The sequence below is a fragment of the Nicotiana tomentosiformis genome, chromosome 3 (genome assembly GCF_000390325.3).
Source record: "Nicotiana tomentosiformis chromosome 3, ASM39032v3, whole genome shotgun sequence".
Lineage (NCBI taxonomy): Eukaryota > Viridiplantae > Streptophyta > Magnoliopsida > Solanales > Solanaceae > Nicotiana > Nicotiana tomentosiformis.
In genome coordinates, this window is record NC_090814.1 from 98,611,182 (window position 1) to 98,637,934 (window position 26,753).

At 36.7% G+C, this 26,753-nt stretch overlaps 2 protein-coding genes across 2 annotated transcripts in view; both read right to left on the bottom strand.

Moving 5' to 3' along the window:
• LOC104093180 (bidirectional sugar transporter SWEET12-like) overlaps positions 1 to 26,753 on the bottom strand; it is a 74,176-nt gene that overhangs the window by 37,709 nt on the left and 9,714 nt on the right. The gene's annotated exons all lie outside the window — the stretch shown is intronic.
• LOC104085259 (bidirectional sugar transporter SWEET12-like) lies at positions 13,449 to 15,455 on the bottom strand. The gene is made up of 6 exons (XM_009589285.4): positions 15,285 to 15,455; positions 14,908 to 14,944; positions 14,604 to 14,814; positions 14,351 to 14,512; positions 14,130 to 14,249; positions 13,449 to 14,032 (listed from the first exon to the last, which is right to left on the bottom strand). Exons 1-6 carry the CDS (start codon positions 15,331 to 15,333, stop codon positions 13,715 to 13,717), a joined length of 897 nt encoding a protein of 298 aa, XP_009587580.1. The 5' UTR covers positions 15,334 to 15,455; the 3' UTR covers positions 13,449 to 13,714.

The following is a 26,753-nucleotide window of genomic DNA, read 5'->3' on the forward strand; positions in this document are numbered from 1 at the left end:
CCAAAGAAAAAGTTCTTCCATTTTTTCCGGGGAAAATGCTCGTGGGAATCTTATACAAGAATTAAAACAAAGACAGTCGTACATTTAATATTGTTTCTACAGTAAAAGCGCGAAGGGAGTCTTGCAATAATGATAAAGTTTTCTTGGTGTATCATCTATAAGTTACTGATTTGAGCTATTGGAATCCATGCTTGCATCGAGGTAGGATGCTTATATCACACTCCTTGAGATACATACGATCTTTCTCGAATTCTGTGTGAACGTCAGATGCTTCGTCCACCGGATTACCCTCTTTTTTTTGAGAGCGTGTTTAAACTGCGATTTAAAATGTGCATACACTACTAAAAAGGGGAAAAATCGACCGCCAAAACCGACCGATGTTGGTCGTAATTGGCAAAAATCGACCGAAAACCGGCCGATTCGTGGCGGTCGGTAATCGTAAGGTTAGTAGAGCTAACCGACCGACTTTGGTTTTTATTTTCCGACCGATTTCGGTTGGTCAATTAAATTCCAAAAAAGAAAAAATTGCCAAAAAAATCGACAGAAGTCGGTCGGTATTTTAATTATGTAATTAAAAAATTCACCATCTCGAAGTCGAACCGGGGTTTGTACTGTGGCAGGATACTATTCTACCACTAGACCATTGATATATTTTATTTTAAGACTATCTTTTATTTCATTTATACTCTTTGCGAAAATAATCGACCGATGTCGGTCGATTTTATTAAAAAATAAAATTACCGACCGAATTCGATTAGTTTTTTAAAATGACCAGCCGAATTAACTGACCGATTTCGGTCGATTTTTTTAATATTAATTTAATTTATTTTAAATGAAAAATCGACCAAAGTTGGTCGGTTTCTTGAAAAATAAATTTCAAGAGACGCAAAAATAGTTTCCCGCATTTTTGCGCCAAAGAAAACCGACCAAAGTTGGTCGGTTTCGTTAAAAAAAAGTTAAAAAATAAAATATTTTAAAAAACCGACCGACTTCGATCGTTTTTCGGCCGATTTTTTGACCGACCAAAATTGGTCGGTCGACCGTGACCGGTTTTTACAGAATTTCTAGTAGTGATATTGGTTTCTTTTCCTTCTTCTTTTTTTTCTTTCTGTCCTTTTTACTATTACTAAGAAAAAGACCTACATATATTAAAGACACGAATTACGGTGGGTCACATCACAGAGTATAATTGTATCATAATATTCTTAGCAGAATTGAGATAAAGAAAGAGAAAGTAGATAAAAAACACGATATTATCCCCAACTAATTGATCTCTTTGAAGCATTTCTAAGGTTAAAGTTGTTAAGCCTGTGGTTCTTTCGAAGTGAAAATAATTAAAATCGTTAGAAAAGAGGGGTCCAGAATCAACTTTTCTAAAAATTGATATAATTTTTCGAAGGTACTTTGTGAATTCCATGTGAAAAATTGGTAAAATCTAGATTAATAAGTTTTTCTCCATCGACTAACTTACGAACTGTCTAATCGATTAAACTTCGACTATCTGGGTAGTGCATAATTAAATAGATACTTAAGTAGCTAGAATTTTTGTGGAAAAATTGGATATGCTCCATAGTTGAGTCACTCAACTATATAAAATTACCTTATTTTTCTTTTGTTTGTAACAGAAAAGTTATTTAATTATTTCTATAACACTCGGAAGGTCACCCAACCATATTTCTCAAATTTTCGGTAGCCAAATACCTATTTTACCATCTAAATTATCAACTTTTCTCTTTTTCATACTTTTTAAATATTGTAACTTTTTCCTCTTTTTACCCGATAATTTTTTGGTCGTGACTACTCATCAATTTAAGAAAATAAAACATAAATATGGTTTGCAATCTCAAACTGCAAACTGTAGGACAATAGTTTCTACTATTGATGCGGTGTCGTTTGAGCTTTGGACCCGGTACATTGTAATTGGGCCGCTGACTTTATAACTAAGTTGGTCCAATATGTCAAATGCTACTTAAACTAACCCAACCCCTTTACCCCTTTATTTGAATTATTATCTAACTAGTCTTAACGTATGTGTATTATGCTTCAACCTTATATGGATAAGTAATATATTTTTTAAAATTACATAAATATATTATATTAAAAATTATAATTGATTTATAAAATAAGAGATTTCATATGAAATTAATGAATAAAATAATTGAGCACATGAAATTTTTTAATTAGAATAATTTGTTCGTACCAATAATTTTAATAATAACAACAAAAACTCAAATGTTTTATTTACAAAATTGAGAATGAAAGAGAATAAAAACTTTTAAAGGATATATTCCATGCATGTAATATAAAAAATAATTATTTAAAATAGAGGTATATTTATAATACTTATTATATATGCTTGAAAATATTATATAATTATTTCATTCAATATTATATATGCCTGAAAACTATTTTCGTTTTTTATTTTATAAATATGATTCAGTTATTGTATATGTAAGTCCATAATATATAGTGAAAAGAGAAAAAACAATTATACTCCTAATATTTAAAAATTATTAAAAAGATAAAAATTGATAACTAGATGGTAAAATAGGTATTTAACCACCAAAAATTTGAGAAATCTAATTGAATGGCTTTTTGAATGCTATAGAAATATTTAAGTGATTTTTCCATTACAAATAGAATTTACTAAGTATTTCAAATAATTGAGTGACAATTTGGATAATGAACTCCTCCATGATTTTTCAATGGAAGGTTAGGTAAGTGTTTATAGACTTTTAATTTCTCATGAAAAAATATTGGAGTAAACAATGACAAAGAACTTTGTCCATGATGTCAGCGAGTTGTTCTTGAGAATAAATAAATTGAAGTTTCTTCTCAAGATAGGGTGGGGGTAAAGCAAAAACTTTATCTTTGATTATTTTAACTAAAAATCTAGGTACAGTATCAACTATTGTAAAAAAAAAAATGATACTTAACTGATCATATTTTTGGTCAGCAGATATTGTAAGCGGGTGAAGATAAATTAATCATATATTTATATTTTGTGATATATCTAATGGACAGGAAAAGCATAAGGAATACAGTGTAAGTTGAAATATCAGTAGATATTAGTAATGTGTTAATGCATGTAACTTGTTTTTGAGATAGAGAAATCACAAAAGAGGCGTGGGCTACAAAATGAGGATAAAATATTCTTGCTTTTATGTTTTTTGTTTATAAAGCATGGAAATAAAAGCCTATGGGACAAGAGAACACTATACATGCGACTTTAAATGCATTATTGCTGCCAATGAACGAAAGTCGATCGCATGCAATTTGAATTTGTAAGTCACTTAAGATGTCTTGCAAACCTACTGGAGTATTTGTATTGCAATTTAAAAAAACTTAAGTTGTTTCATGTGGTATAGAAATATTTTTACAATCAGATTATTTATAAAGAAATTAAAATTCTATTAGAATTAACTGATTATTTAACTGTATTTTAAATCAAAGGAAAATTTTTAAAAATTGAAAAACTTGGATACAGAAGACTAGAAAAGCCGACAGGAATGTTTGCTTAATAAAACAAGTGAACAATAAAACAGAGGTAGCTATCACAAATTATTTACACTATTTTAGAGAGGGAAAGTTGGTCTGTAAGTGCCTAATTTGGTTGTGGGCCTCTGTAAATCATAAATCATTTGCTCAATTTCTTTATTATTATAATTAGAATCCACCAGGTAGTGAGAGGTTTGGCATACATAATTGTTTATTAGTGCTACAATATCAAAACGTTTTTTTTTTTTTGGTCATAACGTTAAATACATGTGTATTGCAGGAAATCAAAATATTACCTCCTCATTTACCTAAATTTGAAATGGATATGCTAATTTGTTTACACTTTATATTGGAAGGATATAAGGTAATTCACTTTTACAAGTATTTTCTGTGCTCCTATATATATATATATATATATATATATATATAGAGAGAGAGCTCAAAGTAACAATATAGAACAAGGAAAAACAAGCTAAGAGATATAAAGAGAAAGAGAGGAGAGGTTATTTTTTCTTCTTCAATTGTGTGTTCTTTCCATCTATTACGATGCCTTTATATAGGCATGAAAAATGAAGAAATATGTCATTGAATATGTCATTAATCATCTTAGAGGAAGATCATGGAGGAAGATAGACATCCACCATAATTTCTTATAACACTCCCCCTTGGATGTCCATAGATAATGTGCCTCGTTAAAACCTTATTAGAAAAAAAATCCTAGTGAAGGAAAAAGAGTACACATGTTTAGAAATACGCTTTTTGGTTGCCTCATTAAAAACCTTGCAAGAAAAACCCAATGGAATAAAATCTTGAAAGGGAAAAAGAGTACACCGCGTATTAACTCCCCCTGATGAGAGCATCAATTCACATCCTTGAGCCTTCGCATCCCAATCTTGTACACTAGTTTCTTGAAGGTTGACGTCGGTAGAGATTTGGTGAACAAAGCAACCATATTATCCCTTGAACGGATCTGTTGCACATTGATATCACCATTCTTTTGAAGATCATGTGTAAAAAATAACTTTGGTGAAATGTGCTTTGTCCTATCTCCTTTTATGAATCCTCCCTTCAATTGGGCTATGCAAGGTGCATTGTCTTCATACAAAATTGTGGGTAATTTGTCACACTTCAAACCATATTTGTCTCGAATAAGGTGTATTATATTCCTCAACCATATACATTCTAGACTTGCTTTATGAATAGCAATTATCTCTGCATCATTAGATGAAGTAGCCACGATTGATTGCTTAGTTGATCGCCAAGATATTGCAGTACCTCCACATGTAAACACATAGCCAATTTGTGATCGAGCCTTGTGTGGGTCAGATAAATACCCAGCATCTGCATAACAAACAAGATCGGGACTGCAATCATTGCCATAAAATAAGCCCATATTGGTAGTCCCTTTTAGATACCGCAATATGTGTTTAATTCTATTCTAATGTCTCCTTGTATGAGCAGAGCTATATCTTGCTAAGACATTAACTGAAAAAGTTATGTCAGACCTTGTAGTGTTTTCAAGATACATTAGTGCACCAATTGCACTAAGATATTGTACTTCAGGACCAAGAAGTTCTTCATTCTTTTCTTGAGGTTGGAACGGGTCCTTATTCATATCAAGTGATCGAACAATTATCGGAGTACTTAATGGATGTGCTTCATCCATGTAAAACAGTTTCAATACCTTTTCTATGTAGGCAGATTGATGAACAAAAGTCCCGTTTGCCAAATGTTCAATTTACAAACCAAGACATAATTTTGTCTTTCCGAAATCTTTCATCTCGAATTCCTTCTTTAAATAATCAATTGCCTTTTGGAGTTCTGTAGGAGTTCCAATAAGGTTTATGTCGTCAACATATACAGCAAGTGCAACAAACTTCGATGTTGTTTTCTTTATAAAAACACATGGACAAATGGCATTATTTATATAACCTTCCTTTAATAAATGCTCATTAAGGCGATTATACCACATTCTTCCTGATTACTTTAGACCATACAAAAATCTTTACAATTTGATTGAAAATATTTCCCGGGACTTTGAATTATGTGCGTCAGGTATTTTAAATCCCTCGAAAATTTTCATGTATATCTCATTATCAAGTGAGTCGTAAAGGTAGGTTGTAACCACATCCATTAAATGCATGTGAAGTTTTTCATGGACATCAAGACTAATGAGATGACGGAACATTACACTAGGCTTTTGTGAAAATCCTTGTATAACAAGGTGTGCCTTATATCTTTGTACCTCATTTTTCTCATTCCTTTTTCATACAAAGACTCATTTATAGCCAACAGGCTTAACACCATTAGGTGTTTGGACTATAGACCTAAAAATTTAACGTTTCGCAAGTGAATCCAACTCAAATTGGATTGCTTCTTTCCGTTTTCGCCAATCACGTCTTTGTCGACATTCTCCAACGGATTGAGGTTTAAGATCCTCATTATCTTGCATAATGCTAGATGCAACATTGTATGCAAAGATATAATCCACAACTATATTCAATCGATTCAAATTTGTCTCAATATCGATTGTGTTTATTGATAGTTCTTTATTTTCTTGAGTCTCAGGCTCATTGATTTCCTCATGAATTTCAGGATTGGTTAAATCATGGGTTTCTTTATGAGACTCATTCGTAGTGTCATCTTGATCATTTATTTTTCTTTTTCTAGGATTTCGATCCTTAGAACCCAATGGTCTGCCACGCTTTAGGAGTATTTTTGACTCATTAGCTATGACACTATAAGATTGTCCAACAGGGACATCAATACGGATTGGAACATTCTCGGCAGGGATATGTGATTTCGTTATCCTTTTCAGATCCGTAAATGTGTCTGGTATTTAATTTGATATTTTCTGCAAATAAATAATCTTTTGCACCTCTTTTTTACAAATAGAGGCACGTGGATCAAGATGAGACAATGATGGATTTTTTCACGAAATTTCCCGTTTGATTTCACCAATTTCTCCCCTAATTTTGGAAAAAATGCCTCATCGAATTGACAATCTGCAAATCGAGTAGTGAACAACTCTCACGTTAATGATTCGAGGTAGCGAATAATGGAGAGCGATTCAAACCCAACATATATTCCTAGCCGTTTTGGGGGACCCATCTTGGTGCGATATGGCTGTGCTACAAGCACATATATTGTGCACCCAAAAATTCTTAAATGGGATATATTAGGTTCATGACCCAAAACTAATTACATCAGAGAATATTTATGATAGTTTGTCGGTCCAAGACGAACTAGCGTTGCAGCATGCAAAATGGCATGACCCCAAACAGAAGTGGATAATCTCGTTTTCATGAGTAACGGTCTTACTATCAATTGCAGACGTTTATTCAAAGACTCTGCAAGGCCATTTTGAGTATGAACATGAGCTACAAGATGTTTCACTTTTATCCCAATTGATAAGCAATAATCATTAAATGCTTGGGATGAAAACTCAGCAGTACTATCAAGTCGAATAGACTTAATTGGATTATCGAAAAGCTGTACCAATAATCGAATTATTTGTGCCATTAGTTTTGCAAATGCCAGGTTGCGAGATGATAATATGCACATATGAGACCATCTAAAAGATACATCTGTTAAGACCATAAAATATCTAAACGACCCACTAGGTGGGTGAATAGGTCCACAAATATCCCCGTATATACGTTTCAAGAACTCATGGGACTCAATCCCGACCTTTTTGTTGGTAATGGTCTAATAATTAACTTGCCTTGATAACAAGAAGTGCAAGAAAATTCATTATTTAAAAGAAACTTTAAATTCTTTAATGGATGGTCATTTGAGTTTTCTATAATTCATCTCATCATAATTGATCTAAGATGTCCCAATCGATCATGCCAAGGTACAAAAGTATTGGAATCAGTAATCTTTTGGTTTACGATAGAATGTGCCTCAATTGCACTAATTCTTGTCCAATACAGGCTACAAGATAAAGATGGAAACTTCTCAATAACCATTTTCTAGCCAGAGACATTCTTGGTAATGATGAGATATTCGAGATTATTCTCATATATTGTCTCAATATGAAATCCATTTCGATGGATATCTTTAAAACTCAACAAGTTCCACTTGGACTTGGAGGAGAACATTGCATTTTCTATGATAAGTATTGTTCCCTTAGGCAGAGTTATATTACCTCTTCTAGAGCCTTCAATTAGATTACTACTATCAAAAATTGTAGTAACATCTGCCTTACACGTACTTAAATGAGAGAAATATTTCTTCTCTTTGAATATTGTATGTGTCGTACATGAATCAATTAAGCAAATATTTTTACAATTGAACTTTGATCCAAGTTTGCTTTGAGAGATATCCATATTTGCTTCCCATGATTTGACATACAAAAAGAAGTATATGAATAAATATTAGTATTTTCAGAGAAAAAAAAAGTTAAATCAATGATACAATAGTGACTTTTAATGCAATTTCGAGCAAACTCTAATTATGATACAAACAATTCCATAGCTAAAAATAATGCAATTATTTTTAGGTTGTCATATGATTTTAAAACACGAAAAACATAAGTTATATTAATACACATGAAACAATGAGTGTTCAAATAAAGGTAACTAAACACAAAAGTAGACAATAAATTGTATAAACGTTAAAAACATGACAATCGTTCATAAGGTATATAATAAACAAAATGAAGAAATATTGTAGTCATATTAACGAGTTACCATAAATAATATATTATACAATGGTTAAGTAACAAAAAAATTTCCTAAAATATGCTAAATAAAAATGGTCAAAGTTATACATGTAACCTCTTAATTGACATCCTTCTTGAAGAAAAGGCTAATGACGCTTTATTAGAACTCAGATTACTAGGCTTACAAACCAATTACTTGAACAAAAGTGAGGCATTGATACTGTTGGTACTTTAAATAATTAAGTCATATTGACATAAAAAATCCAACATTTGTTCGGTACTAATTTTTTATATTAAGTGGAATAATATAATATTAGCACATAAGAAAAGAAAAATATTGCTTGGCCACGGCCACGACCACGAACAGGGCCACGACCATTTCCACGCTTAGCATAATGAAAATACACCTCATTCATACCGGAAAATGGTGTAGACCCAATGGGTCGATTATCATGATTTCTCATGAGCAAGTCATTGTTTCGTTCAGCCACAAGGAGAAGAGAAATAAATTTAGAGTACTTCTTGAAACTTTTCTCTCGGTACTGCTGTTGCAGGACTATATTGGTGGCATAAAATATTGTGAACGCTTTTTCAAGCATATCATAGTCATTGATATTATCTCCACAGAGTTTCAATTTAGAAGTAATTCTAAACATCGCATAATTATATTCAGAAACAGACTTAAAGTCTTGGAGCCTCAGATGAGCCCAATCATATCGTGCTTGTGGAAGTGTGACCAACTTTAAGTTGTCATATCTTTCCTTTAAGCCATTCCACAAAACAAGTGGATCTTTGACTATGGGATATTCTATTTTCAACCCTTGATCAAGGTGATGGCGTAAGAAAATCAAGGCCTTAACACAGTCTTGGGTAGATGCTTTATTTCTATCTTTAATGGTATCTCCAAGACCAATTACATCTAAATGGATTTGAGTATCCAACACCCATGTCATATAGTTTTTGCCCGAAATTTCAATGGCAACGAACTTTCTTTTTAAAATATCAGTCATAATTAAAGAGGAGAAAAATTATACTTTAGCCTTCTCAAAGAGCTTCTTGAGACGGTAGAGTCTCGTGCTGATAACGTATTATAAAATATAGCTCAAAGTAACAATATAAAATAAGGAAAAATAAGCTAAGAGATATAGAGAGAATGAGAGGAGAGATTATTATTTCTACTTCAATTGTGTATTCTTTCCATTTATTACAATACCTTTATATAGACATGAAAAATGAAGAAATATGTCATTAAGCATTTGAGAGGAAGAGCATGGAGGAAGATAGACATCCATCATAATTTCTTATAACACACACACACACACACACACACACACACACACACACACACATATATATATATATATATATATATATATATATATATATATATATATATATATATATATATATATATATATCTTTTTCATAATTAGATTGATCAATTTGATAAGGAAGTTTAGGGCATGAAGAAAATTTCTAATGAAGGACCATTCCAGGAGATCAAATAATTTTTCTAGGTCTAATTTAAGCATCATTTTCTCTTTACCACCTGAATTCTTTTTAAAAGAGTGAATATCTTCCTGAACTATAATAGTATTATCAATAGCACGTCTTCCAGGGATGAAGCTGCGCTGATCAGGGCTAATAAATTTGTTAAGAAAATGCCATATCCTATTCACAATAATTTTTGTAATTGTCTTATAGATCGTGTTACAAAGACTAATAGGTCTATAATTGTAGATGTATTATAGGTTTTTTTATCTTAGGGATGCGAGAAACATATGTCTTGTTTATCTCATGGTCAGTTGTGGGAGTTTGGAAAGCTTGTGAGCATATGTTGATGATCGAGGGACTTGTGTCCACCCAATATTTCTGGAAGAAAATTGGGTGAATACCATATGGTCCTGGTGTTTTGAGTGGCTTAAAAGACTTTATTGCTTTGGGAATTTCAAGTGTATTTAGATCTCTACTAAGGAACTCTTTATCTCTGTCGCTAAGGATATTGAGAGTGCTTGGATTATGGGTAATATGTTTAGAACAAAAGGGTAATTCATTAGTGTAGATATCTATAAAGTTGTTTAAGATAATGCTTCGTATATTCTGTAGGTCAAACGTCCAGTTTCCTGCTGAGTCGTTGAGCCCTAGGATTCTGTTTTTTCTGCTTCTTTGAATAGCCGAAATATGAAAGAATCAACATCATCTACTTCTATCATAGCCAATAGTCAACTGACAGAATTCTTTGAACCCTCTCGTGGCATACGCCAAGGAGACCCATTATCTCCTACCTCTTCATCATCTGTATGCAATCAATTACTAGATACATTGACCATGCAGTGAACATTTTTCAATGGAAACCTATCAAAATCAGTCGAACAAGCCCCTCATATCCTATCTCCTATTCGCAGATGACCCTATCCTATTCTCTGAGGCAAATGCAACTAGTGTTGCCTCTATCATAAATAACTTCAACTCCATTACTCCATTAGCCTGGAATGTGGGTAATCACATTAACCTTTGGAAGGATAACTGGATCATTGTGCAGTTACCTCTAAGGTTTCTCATCCAAGGTCCACTAACAAATACGGACTTGGGGACAAATCTCTCATACATATTACAACTAAACTCTTGGAATCTAAGCCAATTATCCTTTGAAATCCCTATAGATATTCAATCATTAAATCATACCACCTACATACTATTCTCTGAAATTGCCAAAGATAACTTCTTTTGGAAACCAACCGCCGACGGTTCCTTCACTACCAAGTCGGCCTACTCTTTAATTAGGCATTGCCTATCTACACAAACACCAATGGAATTTGAATACTCTTGGATATAGAAAGGCAACTGCCATAACAAACTAAAACACTTCATGTGGCTATTAATCATAAAGCGCCTACCTACAACATCCATGCTATTCTATAGAAAAATAATCCCCCCCCCCCCCCGGTCCCCACTGTAATATTATGGAAGACACAAAACACATCTTTCTCCATTGCCCACGCAATAACCCCATTTGGAACATCCTACATATAGACTTTAATCCACCAAATTTCAGTACATGGATTAAAGAACTATGTACTTCCACTGACTCAATAGTTCTACCAAACCAAAACCAGGCCACATTGTCCATTATCACCCCATTACTCTATGGAATATATGGCTACACCGCAATAATAACCTATTCAAAAAAACCTCTGCAAACATCACTAGCAACACACAGTTGCCCAAGCAATTGAATACCTTTGCCTCACAAACCAAAGAACAACTCATCAGCAAACCACAAGAATTCAAGTACGGTGGGTGCCGCCACCACAAAATATCTATAAACTCGACATAGATGGTGTACACAAAAAAAACTCCAACTATGGAGGAGTAGGAGGAATCATTAGAGATTCCTATGGAAGCTGGATAGCTGAGTTCTCCAGCCCTTTTGTGGCCACTACGTCACTCCAAGATGAACTTACAGCCCTACTGAAGGGACTTGAGCTGGCCTTTACTAAAAACATAATGCCACTGATTGTGGAAACTGACTGTTAGGTATTGTTCATACTTATAAAACCACACATGACTAATGATGCCCACATAACTTTACTGAATAATTGCAGGTTCCTCTTCGCAGCAATGGACCAGCCACCAGTCAAGCACATATAGCGTGAAGCCAACTCAGTCGCACACGTTCTAGCACATTATGTAAGCACACAGATGTTGGAAGGATATGCTGAACGTGTAAACATATTTTAAAGCACAATGCCTTTATTTGCTTTCTTTACTTACCGCAAAAGCTTGTTAGGAACTGCATCGTTAAGATCGGTTTCATGTTGTAATAACACTCTTTAATTTCCTGCTTTATTATATTTCGTCATTATATATATATATATATATATATATATATATATATATATATATATATATATATATATATATATATATATATATCCCCGATTTTGGGGCTATCATTGAAGTCAGATTCGTATTGCATAAAAATTGGCAAAATTTATCCACTCCGTAATACACTTAAGAATTTGCATATAATAATTTCATATTTGCGTTTGAAGTTACAAATTTAGGGTTTAAGAGCGGATCTAAAACTCTTCTATATCTCATCAATGCAACTCCAGAATAAGATTTGAAGTTCTTCTACCTCTTCAATGCAACTTCAGAATCGGGATTTGAAGTTCTTCAATGCAACTTCAGAATCAGGATCTGAAGTTTTTTAATTTCTTCAATGCAACTTCAGAATCGGGATCTGAAGTTCTTCAATTTCTTTAATGCAACTTCAGAATCGAGATCTGAAGTTCTTGTATCTTTCCATTGTAACTTAAGAATCGAATCTGACATTTTTCTATCTCTCAAGAGGTCCGTTTCAGCAGTTTCATCGAGATAACCATCAAGCAACTTTCTCTAGGTTCAACAATACTGACGTTCGATTTTCCACTACAGTCTACAATTACCAACTCAAATTTTGACACTCATCAATTTTAGGAAGAAAAAGCAACAAAGGAGCAATGGTAAAAAGGAAGAAACAACCAACACCGAGAAGAAGCAACAGTACAGAAATGAAGCAGCAACACCGGAGAAGAAAGTGTATACCTAAATATTGGATGCCAGTTAAAAGTTTTTGTAAAAGTGAGTGCAAGTTAAATGGGAACGATCAAACAGACGCCAATAAAAGTTTTACGCATATACCTTCTAATAATCCTATTCCAATTTGGTGGTTGATTTAACAATTTCCTCCATATAATAGTGTCCATGAGATTGCATTTGAATTGATAACTGGGTTGGGTCTTAAAATTTTGCTTGGGTCAAGATGCTGAGCATGTCAATTTGGGCTAAATAATGGGCTATTATCAACCATCCCAACCAATTAAATATCATTCTTAGTTTATTTAGTTGTTCTGTTATAATTTGAATAGTATTAAATGAAATTTTAAAAAAAGACTTTTCTTTTATTTATCATGATATATCAAGCCAATCAGATCTAAAAAACACTAGTGTTTTTTGTTTTGACAATTTTTGTTATTGATCAATTTGGATTATGTATATATATAGGCCGCACAAATTGGCAAAACTTCTAGATATATAGACTGAATGGGGTTATGTTCAAATAGACCAGCTAATGAATATATATATGTCCAACTCAACCCGTGATGCTTGGAGAATACGGCTAATAGAAATTTTAACTTGTAAAGGAAGTGTTCCTTTCAATTGGTAGAATACTTAGCCGTAGCAAAGGCCATCTACTTTATATTAAAATAAATATATAGCAAGTTTAGCTCAATTGAACTTTGGAGAAAAAGTTGCTTTTATTGCTACAAAAGAAAATCCAACACACAACTAGCCTCTCTATGTATCAACACCCATTTTTATCTATCTGATGAGTACAGGAAAAAACTTAGGTGAAACATGAGCTAATTAAGATCTTTAACTAATAAACTTGTGTATAAACACACTTTAGGATTAGGAAAGAGTAAAACAAAGGAATGGCTAGAATTTGTGCAATAGTGCACTGAAATCAATGCCAATTCCAAACTCGGAAGTTCTAATATTGTCTTAGGCAGCTTCCACAGTTTGTAGCTTCGGCGGCGTGTTCTCGTGAGCTGTAGCTGCACATGTATTATCATGTGGACACGACGCTACGTGTACTTTATCTGAGCAAACCAGTAAACTAAGTTTCACAATGTCAATAATCTGTTCTTGTGTTAGTTCTGGAAGCTTCTTGTTGTTCATGTTCTCGTCCAACAAAATGACTGATGGCTTTTGTATCTCCGGAAGTTTCTGCTCCTTTAGGATTGCCTTCTCTTTTTTGCTGTATATTACGTAGAGCACTATTTGGAGAATACCAAAGATGAATCCCAATACGTTTGGTGCCTATAAAATATAACAAGTAAAGTACACGTATGACTTACAGCAACACATATACATGCAAAATAAAGAAGTGATATGATGAGCTTGATATAGAACTTACAGCAATGTTAATGTCTTTAAGTAGAAGACCATAGAAGAACCACATTACAGCACTTAATGTGAGAAACACTGATAGGAGTAATGGCATGTATTCCACACTCTTTGTTTTTATAACTTTTCTCTGCATAAAATGAGAAAAATCATCAGCATTATATTCTTCACGCATGAAAATAAAAATAGAGAAGACGACCATGTTTGAAATATGTGTATGTAAAAGCTCACCACAATGCCTAAGGGTGCTACGAACACACATAAGGAAAATACAAGGCAAATCCATCCAACCACTTGTCCACGAACGGCCCCTTTGAATAGAAATTGGGTAACCAGAACAATAGCACCAAAGCCACCCACCACTGATAATAGCAGCATCTTCACAGTTTGGACCTGCGTCAAATAAATTGTGAGGATTAAACTTATATAATAACTCCTTAAAAGAGAAAAAGAAAAACTCTACTTGATTCACTGAAAAACTTACCCTGGCTTTCTTTGGTGCATAGAACAGATAGAAACCAACGTAGATAGTTTCAATGAAGACCCCAAAGGAGTTTATAGTGATGAGGAGTGTAGTGTTGGTCTTGAGAAATGCATAGTATATCCAAAGCATGGAACTGAATAGAGCAATCACGTATGGAATTGATTGATAACCTTCAGCTGATTTCTTCTTGTAAATTTTGTAAAACGTGGGCCTGGCAAAAGTGTGAAAATATAGTGTTAAATTAAAAGCCAAAAAAAAAAAAGTTACAATATTAAAATAAAAAAGAAAGCAAGTGGAAACTCACATTGGAGAAAGGAATACAATGAACGAGACGATGTTACCTGCAAGTTTCAAAAGAAATAAACAAAAACACGATAAGTTTAGAATTACAAATATATGACCATATTTTAGAAATTAAACAAATGATTTAGGAGAAACACGTAAATAACTTAAAAACATATGCTAGTACGACGAAGTGACTATCACATTAACTACTTGTAGATGTGCTCATATTTACCAAGGCCTAAATATTATGATTAGTTATCATACATTACATTACATGCACACTGGGTCTTCACTAATATTCTTCTCTTGAAGAATACTATGACGAATTATAAGTGTGAAAATAATAAGCTGAAAGAAAAACAATAATGTCAAGAAGGAAAAAGAGGCTATATTTACCAAGGACACCAAAAGCAAAAGCCCAGTGATCTGTAGAAAAACCAGCCATATTCTCTTTTTTTGTATTTCTAACCAAAGAATTTCAAATCTCTAGCACTCTCTCTATTGCTCGCTCACAAAGAAGTGCTAAGAATTGCAAAAGACTAGCAAGTTTTACTTGACAGTGAAATGAGAAGGCCTCGGTTGATGTATTTATATAGGGGAAGGGGTGAGAAAGTAGGTGCTACTATTGTTATTTGTACAAATATTTTATTTTAAAAATGCAAAAGAGCACTCTGAAGAGGTGCAATGGGCAATATCAATTTCAAGGGTCCCAATACTCTCTTTTATTATGTCATTACCCAATCCTTAGGGGCACTAAGGCTTACAACTCTTTAATTTTTAGGAGGAGTTTGATTTTAATGTATTTCTCTACAAAATGAACTCCTAATCAGCTAAAAAATAAATCTAGAAATGATTGAGGAACCAATTAATGGTTTCCATTTGGCATCAATAATGGAGTTTGGGACATAGAGTTGTGGCTCTATTTCATGAGAAGATCAATTTGCTGTTTGGCTGATGAAAAGCAGGATATGCTTCGCTTTGCATTGCTTTACTAGACTTTATCTTCTCCTGGTGGGTTGTCATTTATCTGTATAGTGTATAACGTAAGTAAATATTAATGGATCCAATTTCTTTGTTTCTTAAATTTGTAGTTTGTAATTACATACTAGTGATATGTATTTATCATCATATTCTTTTTTCTACGTGAATTAGGCTTCAATTGATGCCAGCCCAACACACAACCACCAAACAAACCGTACAAAAAAATTTAAAAACTTTTTAACCACTTTTATCAGAGTATTAGGCCTTCTTTTATTTCGTTTGGCTCGATAAGTTGTTCTTTTAGTACTCTATGTTATTAAAAAACAAACTTTTCCGATTTTTTTCCTTTCTTTTCTTTTTTTTTCTTGGATGAGATACATTTTCTTTAGACAAGAACAGACTAAACTTTAAGGTTTTGCGGACACTGTTCTCTCAAATTGAACAGCCACTACATATGTCATGCATGAATTAGGCTTTTCTCAATGATTGAACCAATTGATGTAATTTCATATCATCTTCCCCTCTTGAATGTAATATCTCTGTCAGGAATACAGTACTTTATTTGATGATCTAAATCAAAGGTTGATTATATTTTACCATAAAGCTAAGGTTGTGTTGCCACTTTGAACGTTCTTGCTTTAATCTTAGTAGTACAATAATAATACCATGTGTACACATCGCTTGCCTTACGATTTTGATGATTTCATATAAAAAGGAAGGATTAAATAATTGAAAGACTGAGATCAAAAGATGCATATCAAATCGTCCAAATTGCGTGGAAAACTCAAACTTTTATTCTGAGGTAACTAATGGTCCTACCTTCCCTCCTCACACACACACTTAAAATGAAGCATACCTTTAATTTCTTTATTTAAAGCGTATTTAACTTTTAGCCTAGAATAACATGCATTTCAAAATCGTGATGAATTTCTTGTCACTGATTCGAAGCATATATGTAGATGGTAGTATGTTGGAATGCTCGAGTCTGAAAATTAAAAAAAAAAAAAAAAAAATCTCAAATGAGGTGTCAAACGTGGATCAAGATCTCAATACTTCAGTAGTTCATAAATTAACAAGGTGTTTCGTGTTCTTCAATTTTTCATGAACTATATATAGCTAAAAGAAATTAAATACATATTGCATGCCGCACGAATAATTGATCCGCTTAGAATATGGTGACTAAGTAATATAAATTATGGTATAACGTAATTTAGTTCGTAGGAATTGGGAATAATATGTTTTGGTCATTTTACATAAAACCGACCAGCCCAAAGTTCCATTATATTCAAATTCTCAATTTGTTGACCACTTTGTGTTTGGCAAAAAAAAAACCAATTTTGCACGCTTGAGAAGGTGGTATTTGGTCAAAGGCATCAAAGAATCTAATCTCAATATAATTCCTTAGACAAGATAATGTAAATTGGGCAGGCATCAATAATCCAATATTAGTTATTTAGTGCATTTTAACTGCCATGAAGCGGTAAACTATCATCTGGAGCTGGAATACGAGCTTTCTCTATGCGTTAGTTAGACAATATTAAAGATGTTGAACACCGAAAAATTAAAGTTCTACTCTCACATTAATTTTAACTCAATGTCTTCGTTTTAGCTTAATGTCTCATCATCAAATAATATAGTGAGATGGACGAAAAATCCCTCTGTCTTATAGCCTGTTTGGCCAAACTAAAAAAATCAGTTTACTTTGAGAAGTATTTTTTTCAAAAGCGCTTTTTTTAAAAGTATTTTGGTGAAAAATATTTTGTGTTTGGCTAATTAATTTGAAAAATACTTCTAAGCAGCAATTTGTGTTTGGCCAAACTTTTAAAAAGTACTTCTAAGTATATTTTTCTCAAATTGCTTCACAAAAAAGTATTTCTCGGAAGAAGCTACTTTTTTCTGCTTCTCCAAAACTATTTCTCCTTCTACTCAAAAGCACTTTTTTTTTTCTCTTAAAAGTTTGGCCAAACACTTCAACTTTGAAAAGAAAAAATACTTTTTTTAAAAAAAAGTATTTCTCAACTTGAAAAAACTTGACCAAACAGGCTATTAATCATTGATTTTGGGTTTGAGATTAGCGAAACAAAAAAAAAAATCTTACGCCCTCTATTTCACTTTATGTAATATTTAAAATATTATTTAGGAGTCAAATAAGTTTTTTAATTACATTGTTTACACTCAAAATCGGATAACAATTAAGTTTGTAAGCAGTTTTAAGGATATGCAAATTAATTTGATACAAAATGATAAATTGAGTTAAAATGGACAAGTAAAGATACAGTAAATTCAAACAACGCGAGGAGGATGATTCCAGCCTTAGTGAAACATTCACCCTCGATCCGTCTCACAATAGACAATATTGATACGAGAGGAAAAGCTTACAATAACAGTAAAAATAGTAGTATATTATTTTGGAATACGTGTTACCAAGTGTCTAATGAATTATCAGACCCCATTTATATAGTAGGGGAATCCTACTCTAAGTACAATTTCATAAAAGGTAAAAAAAAATTTATTTAACTGATTTTCGGTTCTTCATCGATACGTGCCGAGATATCACGGCCTTCTGTTGGTCGTGCTTGATTGCCCGATAATGTTCTCTAAAGTCTTTTAGGATTTGGATCGAATCATAACCCCGATATTCTCAAGGGCATGCATCGTGTCCCCCTGATTCTGACTCGATCAGACCTTTGCTTTGATTCTGATTCTTCGCAATCATATCTCAATCTCGTTTTATCCTATTGGAGATCGGAGTATATCATGAGCTCGATTTTTACCCGTATACAGATAGTCCCCTCATTTCCCAGAGAGCAAGCTCACTAGAAACGACATGAGCACCTTGATTCCTTCTTCAATACGCCGTGACAAAAATGACAAAAAGCCCGAAACGTTTCGTCAGTTGGTTGTTCTTGGACGTGAAGCATCATGAGGTCCCTATAAATACCTCCTCATTTGTTCATTTTTTACTTTATGTTCAAACCTCTACCCTCATGCCTTTAGAAATCCAATACCCTATTTTACACTCTAACATTTTTGCCTCTGCTACTCAAGTACGTTGCAGAATTTTTACTCATCTTCTACTCAAGCCAACACATTTGAGCTGTCAACTTTCACCTTTCTCTATCTTTTTCAAGTTTTTCCCAGTCAACAATGGCCAAAACCTCCAAATATGTTCCCCAAAAGGTCGCTTCTACCTCCCAAACGACTGCCGGAACCAACAAAACCACTTTTGATGTTGTCGACCTTGGGAGATCCGCTGCTAACGTGGTTACCGATGAACCGACTCTTGAACCTCCCTTGAAGATGTTCATTCTCGGGGGTTGTTCGATCGTTGATGACTTTAAGATCGAGAAGCCCTCTTCGGTACATGGTCGGCGTGAGGAGGCATCGAGATATATTTGCTCGATTACCGAAGATGATCTCCCCTTAGTCCGAAAGGAATGCAACTGGGCCGAAAAGGATATAGTGGTCCCCGACTTTGAGGAGGCCATTACTACCCACGTTGAAGGTAACCTAAGTGTCTACACTTTTCCCTTTATGCTGGGCCCGGTGGATCTAGTCATTATAGACTTTTGTAAGAGGTACGAGGTATGTCTCGGCCAGATCTACCCATCATTATGGAGGGTCGTAATCCTCCTTCAATTTTTTGTAAACAAGATCGACTCATGTCGGTTCACCGTAGATCGTTTGCTCTGTCTGTACAGTCCCCGAATCTTCTGAGGGGGATTGATAAAGCTCGTGCGCCGAGCTAGTAAAGCCCCATTTTCAAGCATCGATAAAGACTTTGATCGAGGTTGGCAGGGACATTTTATCCGAGTGAGGACCTCGGACTAGATTCCGGTCGAATATAGGCCATTCCTCGAGAAGTGGAATGCATCACGTAAGTAAAACTTCTCTTTGAATTTTGATTTCATGCTCATCTCCTTTTTTTCTCATTGGTGTTTGTAGTGGCACAGCTGTCGCTAGAGTCCCGAATGACGTTCATCGGTTAAAGGAATAGAAAGAAGGCACTGTCTCGTAGATGCCCTATTTTGAGAGCTCGTGTCATAAACTTTTAAAGGGCCGTTGGGAGGCCCGTTCCCATGAAAAGATCTTTTTTCCGAATAGGTTGTGCAAGACTTCTTTTTCTAGCACCACGTTCTTATTTTTCTTTACTTCTCTTTTGCAAGTTTTCCTAAGACCGTCGATCTTTGGCCCCCGGTTGGGGTCGGGGCATTACCTGCCGATTCTTTTGCTCCGGGACATCCCAGAGCCACATTAAGGGAGAAGAAAAGGAAAAGGGCCTCAAGTTACTCGAGCTCGGAGAAAAAGAAAACGAGAAGGAGGCTAGTTGGTAAGCCAAAGGAAACCTCCAACTCCCGAGTGCTTGACTTGAAATCACTCCTCCGGATTAGAGACAAGCCCGAGGAGGATGAAAATTTTTTGGCCCATGAGTCGTCCGTCCCCGAGGAATGGGTGGAACCTGAGGGGGAAATTATGGAAGCTAATCCCCTCCAAGTTCGCGAGGCTGATGTAGAAGTGAGGGCTGAGAACTCTCGAGATGCCGACTCTACCCCCCTCGACATTATAGATATTTCAAAATCGCCTTCGTTCGCAGAATCAATGTTCGATGAAGCCCGAACGATGAAGGTGCGATCCCACGAGAGGGTCCACGGAGCGGACGATCCCCTCCGAGGCCTTTTTGACGGTGTAGATTCATCCGCCCTGAAAGATTTCACCGAATTGGGTGAATTAGAGGTACCAAGGAAAAGTTCACCCTCGGAGGTTGGCGGGTCGAGCTTGATCCCGAGATTCATCAATCCATTCCCCGCTCTGAGCACAGATACTGGTCGGAAGCGGTCTGTCGTTATCACAGTTCCGGAGGATGCCCGATTTTTTTTCGCCCCCGTAGGGATAACTAGTTACCTCCGGTGCCTGGTAACCGAAGAAGACTAGGAAAAACTGAACGAGGTAGATGCGTCATGCCTGGTCAACGAAGCATAAAAGGCGTTGAACCAGGTAAGATGTTACCAAACCTTTTTATTTTTCAACTTTAGTTCTTGATAATTCTAATATATCATCTCATATTTGCAGGCCTCGGTGGTCCACCATGAAACCTTCCTCCAGAACCGGGATGAGTTGAGCCAACTCGAGGTCGAAGTCAAAGAGCTATTGAGAATATAGGCATGTATAAGCTTCTCAGTGAGCAACGTGAAGGAGAAGTCAAGAGCCTTCGAGCCGAGTTGGATACGGCTCAGAAAGAGCACGTCGACCTGGTGGAATAGGTAAAAATATTTGAAGTTAATGATGATGATCTAGACACGGCATCTAACGGTCGTAATTCGCAGGTCTAGTAGAAGGTTGATCGGGTCGACTAGCTCCAGGCTGAGATAGACGAGGTCAAGGCCATGGCCGATGAGTGGAAGGGCAAGATGGACCGATTGGCTTAAGAAAAGGAGACTGCCCGGGAGCAGCTGGGCCTCGCCGGAGGCCCAACTTCGATCGGTGAAGGAAAAAGCTGAAACTCGGTCCCAAAAAATCGAAGACCTCCATTCTCAACTGGGCTTGGCCATTGCCGTACGGGATTCCCTTGCTAGGAGCTTGAAGCAACCAAGTTAGTGGCGGAAATAACCAGGGCCGACGCTAAAGAGATAGTGGCCTAGTACAAAGTTGATGCTGAGGCAGCCCAGGAACGCCTGAAGGCCATTGTCGAATATGTGAAGTGGAAGTCCCGGAGGAAGTCTCTCGAGGAAGTTCATGCCCGGGGATTCGATTTATCGACCGAGATCAAAAATGTTAAGAAGCTCGAGGCCGAGGCTAAGAAGTTGGCATACCCCGAGGATGAGGAAGATTCCGAGGATTCGGGTGGATGCGAGGATGGGGAAGACCCCGATGGCCCTGGTGATGAGGCATGCTCCGGCGAAGATCAGGGTTCTTAGGTGCCTTGTAGATTTTTCTTCGCTTTTGTACTTTTGTATTTTTTTGTTGAGGTCGTTTGGTCTTTGTAAAGATCTGTGTATATATACAAGTTTCTTTTTTCTCTTCGACAATTTCCAAGTTTATTCTTTTTTGCTTTTTTTCTTTACGATTGCAAAGATACCGAATGTCTTAGCACGTAATAATTAGGTCTTGTTCGGAAGTTCGAACAATGCTCGCTCTCGGTATTATTTTGTTTAAGACTTGTGGGGGATTGGTATGACCGGAAGCTTTCCCCGAAGTGTTTACTTAGAATTTTTTAGATTATAATTTTGCCAAGGGTAGCCTTTGAAGCGGTTTAGAAATTTTGAAGGCTTTATGTTTTGGTTGCGGATCTCGGACGTCTACGAGCCGTTCTAGGACGGCCATAGATATTTAAGTTCGGGTGTTGCCTAATGGGCTTATTACCCCGAGTCATCCGGGCTTTCCCGGGACAACAGTCCCTGAATAGGGATAGCTGTAGCCTTTGAAGTTCGGGCACTTCTCAATAGGTTTTGTGCCCCGGGGCTTCGTAGCTCGAGCTGTACGAGCTTGCCCACAAAGACAGTCCCTGAGTAGGGATGATCTCTTGGATTCGGACAGAGGCAGCTTTTGGGCCCGATGCCCATAAGGAACAAAATACAATAGTTTTTAAGAGACAAAATATGTATCTGCAAGGTAGAAACTTTCTTTTATTTATGTGCAACATACAAGATTGTAAATGTGTACAAGCTTTATGTTATGGCTTAAGTGGTCTATGTGGGCACGGTTCATTTGACTGTTTTGCCCTTACAACAAATCCTATCCACCAAGTCTAGACTTGTTTGAGCACGAAGTTTCCTTCCTTGCTAAAATCATTACCCGAGGGTGATGGCCCCTAGTATTCGAGGCCGATCTTAGAGAGGACTCGAATACTGTTGATGCAAACCTTGACTTTGGTTCATAATCGGTCTTCAATTCTAAGTTAGCACAATTCACTGTTGTCTCATTAAAAACCTTACCCGAAAACCTATTTGGGACAAAATCGGTTCAAGGAAAAAAGAGTACAACGCGTGCTTTCATGCCTAATAGTTGCATCATTCCTTGGCCGTTACCTGCAAGCGTTAGTCCAATTCGTAACATATTTAATGAAAAGTAATGAATGAGGTCGTACCTTAGCAGTCGTATTTGTTTTAAGTGGGTTATGTTCCAATTGTTCGATAGCCGATCACCAATCACCGTTTCGAGTTTGTACGATCCTTTGACGGCGATCTCGATAATTCGATATGGACCTTCCCAATTCAGTCCCAGCTTCCCTTCATTCGGGTTTCGGGTGATCAATGTCACCATTATTAACACCAATTCCACAGTATTGAAGTGTCAAAGGTTGGCTCTCCGATTGTAATATCTTCGATCCGTTGCTTTTGGGAGGCCAACCGGACGAGGGCGGTATCGCGCCTTTTGTCTAACAGTTCCAGGTTCGTACTAATGGCCTCGTCGTTTAACTCTTCGGTCACATATCAGAACCTAAGACTCGGTTCTCCTACTTCGACTAGTATAAGAACTTCGGCACCATAGACCAACGAGAACGGGGTGGCCCCGGTACTGGATTTTGAGGTCGTACGATATGCCCATAGGACTTCGGGCAAGATTTTCTTCCATTTCCCTTTGGCGTCGGTCAACCTCTTTTTGAGGTTTTGGAGTATGGTTTTATTTGTGGATTCTGCTTGCTCATTTCCACTAAGGTGATAGGGCGTTGATAGGATCCTTTTGATTTTGTGATCTTCGAAAAACTTACTCGCTTTGCTACCGATGAACTACTTTCCATTGTCGCACACGATCTCGACCGACATTCCGAATCGGCATATTATGTGGTCCCATAGGAAATCAATAACTTTTTTCTCCTTGACTTTCTCAAATGCAACTAATCTTGAGTTGTACGACCATTCTCATGTTGAATTCATCATCATCGACCGACGATCCCAAGTTAGCAGAGCATCATCCTTGTTGTTTTGATCCCGAGGTACATGTTGTAAAGTCCATTCCCTGAACCGATGTAACATCACCTATAGCTTATCCAGGTATCTTCACATTCGTTCCTCTTTGACTTCGAACGTTCCATTGAATTGGTTCACCACGAGGAGGGAATCGCACTTAGATTCGATTACCTTGGCCCCCAGGCTTTTAATCAGTTCAAGACCTACAATCATGGCCTCATACTCGGCCTCGTTGTTAGTCAATTTTACAGTTGTAATAGATTGCGTAACTACATTACCCATCCGTGGCTTCAACACGATGCCAAGCCCGGACCCCTTTGTGTTCGAGGCACCGTCCGTAAAGAGGGTACATATTCCGTAAGAGGTCCCGTAATTAGGGTCGGAGTGAAGTCGGCCACGAAGTCCGCCAAAATTCGATATCGTACCTGCTAATCTCCATGACCCATTTGGCCAATCGTCCCAAGAGCTCAGGTTTATGCATTACATTTCTTAATGGGTAATAGTCACAACGCATATGGAATGGCATTGAAAATACGGTTTTAGCTTCCTAGAGGCGCTTAGCAAAGCGAGCGCCAATTTTTCTAGGTGAGGATACCTAGTTTCGGCCTCGCATAGAGTTCTGCTAACATAATAGATAGGAATTTGTGTACCTTCCTCTTCCCGAACCAGGACTCCACTTACCGCTAAGTACAGGTACAATTGTTTGCCTGCCTTCGAAGTATGAAGCAAAAGTGGGCTCAATAGGTACCGCTTGAGTTCCTCCAAGACTTGTTGGCACTCCGGGGTCCATGAGAAGTTATTCTTCTTCTTCTTCAACAGTGAGAAGAACAGATAGCTCTTGTCGAATGACCTCGAGATAAATCTACCCAAAGAGGCTATACGCTCGATTAACCTTTGAACGGCATTGACATTGTCCACAACGATGATGTCCTCGATGGCCTTGATCATATAGGGATTAATTTCGATTCCCCAATTGGACACCATGAATCTGAGGAATTTCCCCGACCCAACTCCGAATGTGCATTTCTCCGGGTTCAGCTTCATATTGTATTTTTTCAATATGTTGAAGGTCTACTGCAAATGTTTCAAATGGTCCTCTTCTCGCAGGGACTTAACTAACATATCGCCAATGTAAACCTCCATTGATTTTTCTATTTGCTCTTCGAACATCCGATTTACTAGGTGTTGGTAAGTGGCACTGGCATTTTTAGTCTGAATGGCATTACGTTATAGCAGTAGGTGCCGTATTTAGTGATGAAGCAAATTTTTTCCTGGTCGTCGAGATCTATCCGAATTTGGTTGTACCCGGAGTAAGCGTCGAGAAAACTGGGGATCTCGTAGCCGGCTGTTTCATCGATCATGCGATCGATGTTTGGCAGAGGGAAAGAGTCCTTAGGGCATGCCTTGTTTAAGTCTTTATAGTTTACACACATTCTTAATTTATTCCCCTTTTTAGGGATTACTACTATGTTTGCTAACCAATCCAGGTACTTAACCTCCTAGATGGACCCTATTTTAAAGAGTTTATATACCTCATCCTTGATGAATGCATGCTTGACTTTAGACTGAGGCCTCCTTTTCTTCTTGACCGAATGGATCTTCAGATCTTGGCTCAGCTTGTGAGTAGTTATCTCCGGGCAGAATCCCTGTTATATCGATGTGGGACCAAGCGAAACAATATATGTTAGCTCTAAGGAGTTGAATGAGTTTTTTTCCTGAGCTCGGGACTTAACCCCGTGCCCAGGTATACCTTACGACCGGGCAGCTGTTCGATCAATATGACTTTCTCCAGTTCTTCAACCATTGATTTGGTGGCGTCGGAATCATCGGGGACTATGAAAGACATGGGAACTCTGTAGTCGTCGTCCTCACCTGTCCCCTGCTTCTCCTGTTCGATCGAGCCTGGTGTCGGTAATTGCTATTTGGTTTCCTCTTTGATCACTAGACTTAGACCCTTCGATATCGAAAGTGCGGATACCGGGATAACCTCGTCGATCGCGAACACCACTTTTGTGGTCGGTTGTTCTCCGTAAACTATTTTAATCCCTCCTTGCATCGGGAATTTCAGCACCTGGTGCAGCGTTGGGGGTACTACCCTAATGTTGTGAATTCATGGTCTCCCGAACATAGCAATGTATCTCATGTCTCCTTCGATCACGTAGAACCTTTTTTCCTGAATGGTTCCGACAGTGTTCACTAGTAATGTTATCTCCCCTCTAGCGGTCTCACATACCATGTTGAATCCATTTAGAACTCTGACCACATGCACAATTTGGTCTTATAGACCTAGTTGTTCCATGACCCTCGATCTAATGATATTGGCCGAGCTACCTAGATAAATTAACACACGTTTAACTCGAGATTTTTTTATGAGTACATATATTACCAGTGCATCATTATGAGACTGCACTATGCCTTCAACGTCCTCATCGTTGAAAGACAAGGTTCCTCCTGGTACGTAATCTCGAGTCTGTGTTTCCCTTGTGATGGATACTTTGGTGCGCTTTAACATCGGCCCCTGAGGAATATCAACCCCACTGATGATCATGTTAATGACGTGCTGAGGCTCCTCCTGCTCTATCAGCTTACTAGAATCTCTATTCCTGAAATAGTTTTTGGCTCGGTTGCACAGGAACTCCCAGAGATGTCCGTTGTTGAATAACCGGGCTACTTTCTCTCTCAATTATCGGCAATCTTCTGTTCTGTGGCCGTGAGTGCCATGGTATTTACACATTAAGTTGAGATCCCTTTGGGTTGGATCGGATTGTAGAGGTCAAATCCATTTGGTGTCCTTGATGTGTCCGATGGCAGATACGATGACAGAAGCATCGACATTGAAGTTGTACTCTGATAACCTCGACGCTTCCTTAGGCCCGATGGGCCTATCGAAACCGTTTTTGCTCATGAGTCCCCAGTTATTTTGACCTCAATCGCTTCTCCTTTCACTTTTCACAGGGTTTCGTCCAGACATGTTTCC

Bases quoted from the DNA above. Each gene is read 5' to 3' on its own strand.
- LOC104085259 (XM_009589285.4), bottom strand. From the start codon at position 15,333: ATGGCTGGTTTTTCTACAGATCACTGGGCTTTTGCTTTTGGTGTCCTT. The intron at 14,945-15,284 runs GTAAATATAGCC...TGAAACTTGCAG, and splicing joins TTTTGCTTTTGGTGTCCTTG to GTAACATCGTCTCGTTCATT. The intron at 14,815-14,907 runs GTGAGTTTCCAC...CACTTTTGCCAG, and splicing joins ATTGTATTCCTTTCTCCAAT to GCCCACGTTTTACAAAATTT.